Consider the following 12,648-nt stretch of genomic DNA (forward strand, 5'->3'; position numbering starts at 1 on the left):
TTGGTCCAAGGAAAAAGAGTGTCCCACACGACGAAAGTAACTATCCCCAAATCTCAATACAGAAACAAATTACAAGAAATCCCTAAGCAAATTAGGGGAATCTTCCACCCACCAAACATGTAGCGTATAACCATTGATGTGTTGTGAGCGTCAACCGTGCGGCAAAGCATGCGACCATGGCTTCCATAGTCGTTTCCACACGCTGCAAAACCAACCTGAACCACCAGCTGAAAATGTCACCAACAAATTGGAGGTAACTCGACGCCAAACACCGCATACAATCTTCAGACAGGTGCTTTCCTAGAGAACCTAAGGAGACCTAGGAACCCTAGAGAGCAATTTTCCTAGGAATACCAAGACTAAACAATGAAAAATAAATTAAACTGAAATTGCAAAAACTCGCCTAAAGCGAAACAAAGGGAAAAAAACCAAGAAGGGAACCACAATTCGGCATACCCGGCCAGTGGGATGTCGGCATCCACACACCAAAACCAAGCCGTACTAGCCAAATGGGGCCACAACCAGAACTGGAAACCACAAACTGTGGGCCTCCAACCAGGTCGACTCAGACTGTGCGCGGATGAACCCCCGAAAACTTGCTGGCAAAATCGAAGCGGATCTCCTGGCACCAAGAGGGAAAGGTAGAGATGGCACCTACTGCCAACAACCCAAAAACCAAACACTAACACCGATTCAGACCCAAAACAAAGAGACATAAGAGGGCAAGGTATGGATCTGAAGGTTGGGCGAAAGGGAGAACACGGGAAGGGAGAAAGGTGGAGGGCAAAAACATGATGGCTAGGAGAGAAAGGCTAGGAGAAGAAAGAGATGAGGGACAGGTTGCCTACCGACCCCCAGCCTTAGCTAGAGGCCGGCGGCGGAGGCTAAAAAATCCACGAATAAATCATTGCTTCTAATTAAACTTCTTATTTATGACAATCAAAATGAATAAATAAAAAAGAAACAATGAACTGTTGTGGCCTATTTTATCTGACAAGGTTAGGGTGGCCGGCGGCAAGGGGAAGAGAGAGTGAGAGAGATGTGTTTGTAGAATTGTAGGGGAATATATGTTGTTATCCCTCCTACATTGTGCCTTTATTTATAGTAGTAAAAGGAGAGAAGATATTCCTTCATCCCCAAGGAATACAAGATACATTAGGAAAGGATAACTAGAATAAAATATAATCTAGGATTTACATAATTACACTTAAAGTATGAATGTTTACAACATGAACATGATTAAACAGAAATGTGTGAGAAACTAAAAAGGGTGTGTGTTTATCATTTTATTTTATATTTTACAAAATCGATACAAATCAAGAATTCACACTAGATTATGGACATTCATCTTGCATAACAAGGTACGGCTTACTACTTAGTACTACGGTCTAGTGGTATTCTTCTTCACTTGTAAGTGAAAGGTCTTAGGCGAATTTGAACCACATTATTGCTAGCCCATTGTGAGGCTTAGCCAACTACTCCACCCCCTTAGTTTAGATATCGTTTGTTCAAAAAAAAAAAAAAATACACACACAAGGTACAACTTACATAACACACCATATATACAATCACATTTAAAGATATCAATAAACCCTCATTGAAGTATTTTTATTTTTTCTTTAATTTTTCTATAGAAAAAAAAAAATTAAAATCCCTCAAAATCCTATCAGAATACACCCTTTATTTTATGTTCTAGACTAATGAGGAAAATCAATTGATAAAATGTATAACAATCTCTGTTAATGGTATGAGAAACTTCAAAATAGTGAACTAGTCCAAGCAATAACTTATTTGTATATATCAGTATATCATATCCATCTGTTAGGTAACTGAAATTAGAAAACTAACACAAATGGACATAAAATTGAAGTTGACCCTTTGGAATTTTCCATGAACAGTTTTTTTCCCACGTTGAATGAAGTGGTGTCACTTGTACCTAGGGTCAGGGGAGGACAAAACTTCCATTAAACCAGACCAATCAACCAATTTGGCCCGAATAGTTCGAGTTGAATGATCAATTTCGAACATGACGAGATGGGAAATCAATTTATTTTGATGAAAGGCACGAGCATCTCCGGTGTAAATATAGAGCTACAACCACTTTAGCACTATTTGTTACTATTTATGCTCGAACGTAATAAAAAAATAAAGCGTAAATACAACAACCGGCTGAAACTGCTAAAATATATATAGCCTTTTCAAAATTCATAAACTAGCTTTAGCTCTTTCTCAAAAAAAAAAAAAAAAAAAAAAAAAAATATATATATATATATATATATATATATATGCTTTAGCTTTCCAAGTTTAACTTCTCCCTTCGTTGTCTTAATGAAATTGAAAGGTGCACTGCAAAGCCACTTATCATCTCTATTCTCAAAAGCCCGTTTCTTTTTCCTACTTAAACAAAAGAGAGTTGGGTTATCAGATCCAAGACCCAAAAGCAGACCCAAGTTTTATGCTCAGTGGGCTTTTCCAATATTGTTTGTATTGAGAGTCAATCGTGAAGAAAGTTTCGACCCAAAAAATGAAAAATAATAAAATCATGAAGTAAAAACATTTCTTAAATCAAATAGGAGTAAATGAGCATATTGATGACCATTTTTTTTCTAAAAGATGATCAGTTGGTAGCTTCGTCACAGTAAAGGGCATTTCAGCCTCCTCTGGTTACCTTCGTGTGATCCACCAACGTCAGAGGACTAGTTGGTGGTTATGCCACGGCAGTCCACAACTTCGAGGGACAATAAGACTCACAGAGAAATTTTAGCCTCTCATGGCCATCATCATGTAATTCACCAACGTCAGAAATCGAATCCAAATATGCTACGTGAAGTACGAGTTGGAATATAGATTAAATGCGAAGCTTATATGCATATGTGAAAAATGAGTAAATGACCTTAGAGTTGCAACATCGAATCTCGATGCAAATGCATACTCAACTAATTATGCGATCAACATATAATTTTCAGAGATATCATCCACATTACTCTTTCTTCCCCATCATATGATAAGCCCATCATTATACTATATCCAAAATTAATTAATATATTATTTTATATGAAATAAATAAAAATATTTTTTAAATGGAATTAAACTCTAGCGAATTGGATTAGGCTTACTTAATAAAAGAATAAAAAATATAGAACAACCGGTGGCAAGCCATAGTTATCCATACAACACCATATATAAGATATAACGTAGCATCTGTGACGGATTCAGAATTCGAATACCGGGTAATCCAATGTAAAAGTTCCAAAAGTTCCAAGATCGACCATCTTTCTAAACATCATCAATTTCTATTCAATTTGGTTCACATCTCTATTTTCTTTTAAATTTAATTCATATGAATAAATCAAGAATAAGCTCACATTTGCAAAAACCAACAAATGCCCCCAACATCATAACGCAATAATGAATTTCAAAAGATAAAGTTGGTTCTAAAATTGGTTCACATCACAAGTATACACATAAATTTAAATGTTTTAACATCTAATTATAAATTAGGACTAGGAGTCGAGATTTTAGAAGAAAATTGAATTAGGCGGTGGCACGGCAAGTGGTAGTGGAAAGAGGTGGTGGTGTGGTGACTGGCGGGATGGGGGATTGGAAGGGTTGCATATTGTGTCTGGAATATTGGGTTTGTAAAATTAATTTGGGAGTTTTTTTTTTTTTTTTTTTTTTCAACAAGCAATATTATCTACATGAAAGAAGAGATGGTGGACTTAGTCTCATAATGAGCTAGCAATAATTTGGTTCAAAATCGCCTTTGACGAGAATCGAATATAAAATCTCTCACTTACAAGTAAAGAGACATACAACTAAACCGTAGTACTAAGTGTCAAATGAATTTGGGAGTTAAAAATTGGGAGGGAAAGTCGGAAAGAGTTACCGGGTTTGTAGCCAGTATGAAAGAGAGTTTTTTTTTTTTTTTTTAACTCTTTTTAAAATGATATGGCTCAAAACGTTAAAAATAAATATAATTAAAACCTCCTCATCTTCCTTGTTTATAACCTCCTACCTGCACATCCATGGTAAAGGACCTCTCTACCAACATCGCTCAGCTTGTTGGAAGGTCCCCAATAGTCGGTAAGAGGTGTTTCTCCCGGAATTTGGAGGGTCCTGGGACCACCCGGGTCTCTATGTTGATTCGTTCCTGCGTAGCACTAAAGAATTTGAAATTAAACTCTAAACACTATCACCACCAAAACATGCCTAAACCCTTCACCATGAGATATAAAAAAATTTACAACTCAAAAACCCTAAACCCCTTGGCAACCTTTCTCCCCCACGAAATTCCTTTTTTGGCTTGCTTTCCGGAAACAACATTTTAGGCCTCTTTTTAAAATGATTTTATTATGTTCCAGGGTATGTGAGCAATTCATATTAAATACTTGGTACTAGGTCTCTCTAGTTTTACCATTTTCTTTTTTATCATTCGAGAAAGAAAATTCGAATTTAACACATTTCTACGTCAGAAACATAATTCAAAGACAATAAATATTCCCAAAGAGAAACAGTTCCATTCTAGAATAGAAGTACAACCAAGATTGTGGCTTGTGAGGAAGGAATATAAATAGAATGGTGCTACCAAAACATATGATACTTTCAATAATTTTAAACAAATATCTAACTGTTACAAAGTATAAAACATATTTCAAATCAGAGCTTTTTTAAGTACTCTGGAGTACTGAATACAAATCGGAGCGTTTTTAAATACTTCGAAATATAAGATATGTTGAAAATTGTGACCGTTAGATCTCTGTTTAACGATTAAAGTCGATAATTTGGAGCACCCGAAATTTTGCACCCAAAAACCCCTAAACACCAACCTATATGTACGACGCGAAGACACCCCCATTTACTCTTCCCTCTGTCAGTCTACATGGCCACCAGAGTCTCACCCGAAGACGACGACAGAATCATCTCGGTCTTTGAGCAACGCCACGAGTTCATGGAAGCCAAAGCCATAAAGTCCAACATGGATCTCGCCTTCCACCTCCAACTCTAAGAGGCCCTTGCCACCTCCTTCATCCTTTAACCCTCTTCTACCTCTGCCCAATCCTTGGAAAAGACGCAGTTCCGATCATCCCTGACACTCCAACCATCGTCTCCATCCAGTCCGATGAACTCACGAAGCTAGAGCTGATAGCTACCAACCTGAATCCAGTAGCTCAACCTCGACAAGTCGCAATAATGAAGGATAAGTGAAATGAGGAAGAAGAGCATAGAAAGTGTGCTTGATATTTTTTTAATTTTTTTTTTTCAAATAACCGTTACAAAATCAAAGGAGCCATTTCTCCATTTAAAGAGTCTGGGCCACAAGGTGCCAGCTTAACGTTCCACTAAAAACTTAAATAAAATGACAAAACAAGCAAATAAAGGCTAACAACCAAATTACCAAGTGATTAAGCATTCACTAATTCGGAGACCCTAACATCACTCCCCCTTATGACAACCTTGTACTCAAGGTTCAAGCTTGAAATCTAGAAACTTAATCTTGAACTCAGCATAGTCTTCTCAGGTGCCGTTCTCAGCAACATTATCCAACCAGTGTATCAGCAATTGGACCTCAGCTGCTTGTCCCTTCTTATAAATCCTTCGAGCCAATACTGCATGAGGCACTGAGTGTGACAACCCACCTTCATTTACATCAGGTAACACAGTTGATGGTTGAACTAAGTTTCCCAAGTGTTTCTTGAGGTAACTGACATGGAAGACTGGGTGAATTTTTGTTCCTCCAGGCAGTTTCAATTTATAAGCTACTGTTCTAATTCTTTCCACAATCTCATAGGGGCCATAAAACCTGGGTTGCAATTTATGGAATGAGTGAACACTCAGGGCTTGCAATTGGTAAGGGACAAGCCTGAGGTACATAAAATCCCCAACAGAGAACTTCATTTCATACATGTGCTTATTTGCCTGCATCCTCATCTTGTGTTGAGCTACTTCCAGGTTGCTCTTAAGACCAGACAATATTTTATCCCTATCCTTCAAACATTGCTCCACTGAATCCAATCTGGTTGTACCAATCTCATGAGATACCACCATAGGAAGATGGTATCCATACAACAGTTCAAATGGAGTAAACTTGGAGGACAAATGATATGAAATGTTATAATTCCATTCTGCCCATGAGAGCCATTCCACCCATTTCTTAGGTTGAGTACCAGTAAAGCACCTGAGATAAGTTTCTAAGCATCGATGCACCTCAGTTTGTCCATCACTCTGAGGGTGATAACCTGAACTCATGCAGGTTAGTCCCTTGCAGCTTAAAGAACTCTTTCCAGAAATTGCTTAAGAATATGGGATCCCTATCACTCACAATGGTAGAAGTCATACTATGGAGTTTAAAAATGTGGTCCACAAAAACCTGAGCAATTGAGGTAGCAGTGAAGGGATGTGACAAGGCTACAAAGTGAGCATACTTAGTGAACCTGTCCACTACTACAAATATCACAGACTTTCCCTTGCATAATGGTAACCCAACAATAAAATCCATGCTTATGTCATTCTAAATTTGTTGGGGAATGGGAAGGGTTGAAGCAGTCCAGGTGGTGATATTGTCTCGTACTTGTTCTGTTGACGGATTTGGCATTCTGCCACAAAAGCTTTAATATCCTTCTTGAGACCTTGCCAATAGAAACCCTTTTTTATTATCTGATATGTCTTCAGTACCCCATTGTGTCCTGCAGTAGGATTAGTATGAAGTTCATTCATAATTTTTGCTTTCCATGGTGATGGAGGGCTAAGCACCATTCTTGACTTGTACTTAAGAAGGCCATTATCAACCTTGTATTTGTGGTTACTGTCATCAGTAGTAGGACAAGAAGAATTTGCCTTGAGGGACTGTATTTTAGACTGAATCCAATCATCTTTCTCATTACTCCTTGTCAAATCATCTAGCACCCAAAGTAGGGTAAGAAATAGCTAGGCAGTTCATATTTGTACTTGGTTCTACTTCCACTCTATCATTTTGATCAGGTGGGTCTTGGAGCTTAGAAAGGGCATCAGTTACCAAATTCTCAGAACCCTTTCTATAATGGATCTCATAATCGGACCCAAGCAACTTTAAAACCCATTTTTGTTGGAATGGGGTATTTGCTCTCTGACTTAAGAAGTACTTAAGGCTGTTGTGATCTGTCCTTATAATAAAATGCCTTCCTTGCAAGTAATTTTGCCATTTTTTTATGGCATGCACAATAGCAAATAACTCTTTCTCATAGATGGACAAGGTCTGATTCTTGGGTCCCAATGACTGATTAGTGAAAGTTATTGGCTTCCCTTGTTGTTGGAGCACTGCACCAATACCAACATCAGATGCATCACACTCAATCTCAAATGTTAGAGAGAAATCAGGTAATGCCAACACCTGCGGAGATGACATAGTTTCTTTAAGAGTCTGAAAGGCCTTGGTTGCTTCAGTTGTCCATATGAAATTATCTTTCTTAGTGAGTTGGTGTAATGGATGGTAGATCCTGTCATACCCTGGAACAAATTTCTTATAGTACCCTGTGAGTCTTAAAAAACCTCTAAGTGTCTTGACAATGGTGGGAATAGGCCAGTCCTTGATTGATTGAGTTTTGGAGGAGCTTCTACCTCATTCCTTGAGACAATATGTCCCAAGTACTCAATTTTGTTTTGTCCAAATGCACATTTATGCTTTTTTACATAGAGGTGATGTTGTTGTAATAAACTGAAAGTAACCTGCAAGTGATATATGTGATCCTCCCAAGACTTGCTATATATCAAATGTCATCAAAGAACACTAAAATGAAGTGTCTCAGGTGAGGCTTAAAGATATCATTCATAAGGTTTTGAAAAGTAGCAAGTGCATTGGTTAAACCAAAAGGCATTACAAAGGAACTCATAGTGCCCCTCATGAGTCCTAAATGATGTTTTAAGTATTTGGTGGTCCCAGACCTGAGATCTAGCTTAGAAAAATACTAAGCACCGCTGAGTTCATCTAAGAGATCATCAATAAGGGGTATGGGGTACTTGTCTTTGATAGTGAAGGAATTAAGTTCCCTATAGTCCATGCAAAGCCTACAAGTTCTTTCTTTTTTCTTGACTAAAAAAACTGGACAAGAGAAGGGACTGTGACTAGCCCTAATAAAGCCAACATCTAGTAATTCTTGCACTGCCTTTTCAATTTCGGTTTTTTGGAGAGGGCCATAATGATAGTGCCTGATATTGGTTGGTTTAGCACCAGGGACAAGAAAAATTTGATGGTCATAAGGCCTGGAAGATGGCAATTGAGATGGTAGGGAAAAAATGGAAGAGAAGTGTCCCATTAAATCCTGCAATTCCCTTAGCTAAGCTTGGTTGAGATCACAAGCTTCGAATTTCTTGGACTCCAAGGAATATAAGAATAGCCCAAGATTATAGCTGTGCATTTTCTTATCAATATGCTACAGGGAAACCTCCTAAATCAAGGGTAAACCTCCTTAAGTGTGAACAAGTTTGTACTGCACATTATCCTTCTGGAATTCAAGTGTCATTAACTAAAAATCCTAAAGGACTGGACTAATGGAAGATAACCAGTGTACTCCCAAGACAATATCACAGCCCCCCAAGGAATGGCATATAGATCCACAGTACAAGTATATGCTGTAAGAGACAATGGTGTGCTAGGACAATACCATGAACCTCTAATTTTTCCCCCATCTGTAATCATGACTTCAAAGGCAGAAGTGGTATGCGGTTGCCAACCCAATTTTTTAAGTAATCGAGAATCCACAAAGTTGTGGGTGCTACCATAATCAAGCAGAATTGTAACACTGTGTCCCTTGAGTAGCCTCCCCACTTTCATAGTGTGCATAGGTTGCTTAGCAGAGGTGCCATAATAAGCACTCACTGAGTTCCATTAGGTTAATGGTTAAGGGTTGGTTAAAGGTCGTCTAGGCTGGTATCTACCTCCTCTTAGGGTTGTACAAGGTCAAGCATAAGTAACTGTTTGGTATGGCATTTGTGCCCCCGAGTCCACTTATCATCACAAAACCAACAATCCCTTATTTCACGTTTTTTTTTTCTTCTGAATTTCCTCATGGGAAAGCCTCTTAATAGGGAAATTTGGTGCCCAATGCGATGGTGGTGGAGGATTGGGGGTGGTAGGAGATCAAAAAGTGGGAGTAGGTTTGGTATAACCAGATTTCAAAGTAGCAAATTTAGCATCCAATTGAACATATAAAGCAATAACATCATGCACAGTGTTAGGGTGCAATAACTTGACATCATATATAAGTTCACGCTTAAGGCCACCAATAAAACAAGAGTAAATTGTAGTAATGGTCCCTCAACTTTAATCAAATTGTAGCAATGGTCCCTTAACTAAAAATACATTACCATTGGTCTCTCAACTCATCAAAATGTGTAGTTATGGTCATTTTCATCAACTTTGTCAAAATGAGTTATGTTGGAATGACCATTGCTACAATTGGGGTCCTCAACTCATCAAAACGTGTAGCTATGGTCCTTTTCGTCAACTTCGTCCGAATTTTGTCAAAATGAGTTATGTTGGAATGACCATTGCTACAATTGGGTTAAAGTTGAGGGACCATTTCTCCAGTGGATTAAAGTTGAGGGACCATAGCTGCACGTTTTGATAAGTTAAGGGACTAATGGTAATGAAATTTTAGTTGAGGGACCATTGCTACCATTTAGTCATAGAACAACTCTTAGGCAAAACTGGACCAAGATCAGAGGTGCGATTTGCCAATTGGCGAAATTCGAGTATATAGTCCTGGAGTGTACCTGACTGTCGAAGTTTAAAGAGAGCCTCAGCACTATCTTCAAAGTCACTGGGGCCAAATTCGCGGCAAACAGTCCTGGAGTATACCTGAATCCGGTAGCTCAACCTCGACAAGTTGCAGTAATGGAGGATAAACCAAAGGAGGAGGAAGAGCACAGAAAATGTGCTTGATATATTTTTAATAATTTTCGTTTTCAAATAACCATTACAAAAGCAAAGAAGCCATTGCTTCATTTAAAGCGTCTGGGCCACAAAGGGCCAGCTCAACATTCCACCAACAACTTTTGACAAAATGGCAAAACAAGCAAATAAAGGCTAACAACCAAATTACTTAGTGATCAAGCATTCACTAATTCGAAGAGCCTAACATCACTCACCCCTTATGACAACCTTGGCGTTCTCAGCAGCATCATCCAACCGGTGTATCAGCATTTGGACCCCAGCTGCTTGTCCCTTCTTATATATCCTTCGGGCCAATACCTGCATGAGGCACTGAGGGATTAAGCATTCACTAATTCGAAGACCCCAGCAGGAGACCGCGAGCAGAGCGAGATCGAAATGCGGAAAGCCAGAGAGGATCTCGAGCGTCGGATTCAGGACGATCAGGTCGCGAGGGAGATCATGAGGATTCCGGAGGAGGAGTGGGAGGAGTCCGGCGAATTCTTCTCCAAGCCGTTCGGCGAAGGATCATCCTCGTCGTCAGCGTCGGCGAAGAGCGTCGAGGGCGAGAGCGTATTCAGGCTATACTTCAAGGGTTTGGTGAGCGAGGAAAGGGTTGGGAAGGAGAGGGCGGCACTGGCAGGAATTGGGGTGGCGCTGTGCGATCCAAGGGACAATTTGTTGTTCGAGGTCAGGAAGCCGCTGATTGGGAGCGGGACGAGCAGCAGTGGGGCCCAGCTGAAGGCCTTGATCGAAGGGCTGAATGCTGCTCTTGCTTTGGATTTGAAGCGCCTCACCTTCTTCTGTGAGAATCGCCACATTTTCCAGTTTGTGAGTTGCTCTCTTCTCTTTATCTGCGTCTCTGTTGTGGGTTTTTGATGAAATGTAGTTTTTGTGGTAAATTTTAGGAATTGAATTATGGGTTTTGCGTTTCGGTACTGTTCTATCTTTGAACACTAATAAACTTTCGAAATTCGATAACGGAATGTGTAGTATCCATGGTGGACAGGATAATGCACTCACTCTGAGAAAGATTAGTTGTGTTCAGTTAATATTTGCTTAATTAAGCTTCTATACTATATTTGGTTATGGAATTTGACACTGACCATTAATAAAACTTTCGCGAAAGACGACTAAAAGAATGCAACTTGTTATGTTTAGTAGTTGCAATTTCTTGGAATTGTATGTGGGTTTTGTGAATTTCTATTTCCCATCTTGGACGATAGTTTGAACTTTCATTTTTCAGATGCACTTAATGAAATTTGATTGAACAAATTCACTGTGAGAAATTTTCTTCGTGTTCTCAGCATTTGCTTAATTAGTTGTCTGTCTTATAATTGATTATGGATTTTATGGTTTGAACTTATTAGAGGGAATGGAATATGTTGAATTATGATATGACGTAAGCAATGTTGTTTTATTTATATCGGAATCAAGAATGTTGGATCAGCTAGTTACTATGCTTGAGTCTCTTTACACCCATAAATGGAGCTTGTTGGCATTTTAAATATGTATTTTACATATGCAGATAACTGGTAAATGGACAGCAAAGCAGCGCAAGGTAGCAATGCTTGTCAGTCAGGTTAAGAGCCTTCAAGCAAAGTTTGCAGTTTGCAACCCAATGCTTGTGCCCCGATTTGATATTAAATTTGCATTTAAACTAGCAAGAGATGCAATAGATTCTCAGTCTCAGACTAATCAGTCTGCACAATCTATCACTTCCAAGAATGTGAATGAGACTTGCGTGATATGTTTGGAAGCTACTGATGTTAACCAAATGTTTTCGGTTGATGGCTGCCTGCATCGGTATTGCTTTTCTTGTATGAAGCAACATGTAGAGGTGAAGTTGCTTCATGGGATGATTCCTAGATGCCCTCATGAAGACTGTAAGTCTGATCTTACTGTTGATAGTTGTGCAAAATTCTTGACACCTAAACATGTGGAGACCATGCGCCAACGCATAAAGGAAGCTTCAATTCCTGCCACAGAGAAAGTTTATTGCCCGTACCCAAGGTGCTCCGCTTTAATGTCAAAACATGAACTTTTACAAGACGTGAAATCGCGGGATGTGGAATTATCAGGAGTTCGAAAATGCTTGAAATGTCAGTGCCTTTTTTGTATCAACTGTAAAGTCCCTTGGCACAGAAACAGAACATGCACCGACTACAAAAGGTTGAATCCTCATCCCTCAGAAGATACAAAGCTAAAGTCTCTTGCCTCAACGAATCTGTGGCGCCAGTGTGTGAAGTGCAACCATATGATTGAACTTGCTGAAGGTTGCTACCACATGACTTGCAGGTATTTACTTTTTAATATTATTTTCAGTAAATTAAAAACCTGAGAGAATAAGATTTGTTGTAACATTACAATTTGTTGCTGTTTTTGAGGTGTTGCACGCACAATTGATGTCATAACTCGAAAATTAAAAGGTCATACCTTTGGCTGTTATATGAAAACTGTTGTATTGTATCGTAATAGAAAATTTGAAAGCTGTTGTATCAAGTTTGCAAGCAACTCTATCTACGTCATCTTATTACTCATCCTAATGCACTGATCTCTTTTGCAGGTGCGGGCATGAGTTTTGTTATAATTGTGGAGGCGAGTGGAAAGACAAAAAGGCAACATGCTCATGCCCACTATGGGATGAGGGTAATATTTTGTATGATGAAGATGATGAAGATTTTGATTTTGATGAAGAGGATGTGTTAGAGTCAGATTCTGAGAGGTATATGATTCTGACTCAG

The 12,648-nt window shown here is 38.9% G+C and overlaps 1 protein-coding gene across 4 annotated transcripts in view; it reads left to right on the forward strand.

The window, feature by feature from the left end:
* Positions 1–9,980: 9,980 nt before the first annotated feature.
* LOC126588989 (E3 ubiquitin-protein ligase RSL1-like) overlaps positions 9,981–12,648 on the forward strand; it is a 32,133-nt gene continuing 29,465 nt past the window's right edge. For 2 of the 4 annotated variants that reach the window (XM_050254155.1, XM_050254156.1), the window contains exons 1-3: positions 9,983–10,735; positions 11,433–12,202; positions 12,471–12,629. In XM_050254155.1, the coding sequence (XP_050110112.1) occupies positions 10,304–10,735; positions 11,433–12,202; positions 12,471–12,629 (1,361 nt within the window). In that variant the 5' untranslated portion in view covers positions 9,983–10,303. Of the gene's footprint in view, positions 10,736–11,432; positions 12,203–12,470; positions 12,630–12,648 lie in introns of all 4 variants that reach the window. The other 2 variants (XM_050254159.1, XM_050254158.1) reach the window with 2 other exon arrangements.

This window comes from Malus sylvestris, chromosome 11 (assembly GCF_916048215.2).
Source record: "Malus sylvestris chromosome 11, drMalSylv7.2, whole genome shotgun sequence".
NCBI lineage: Eukaryota > Viridiplantae > Streptophyta > Magnoliopsida > Rosales > Rosaceae > Malus > Malus sylvestris.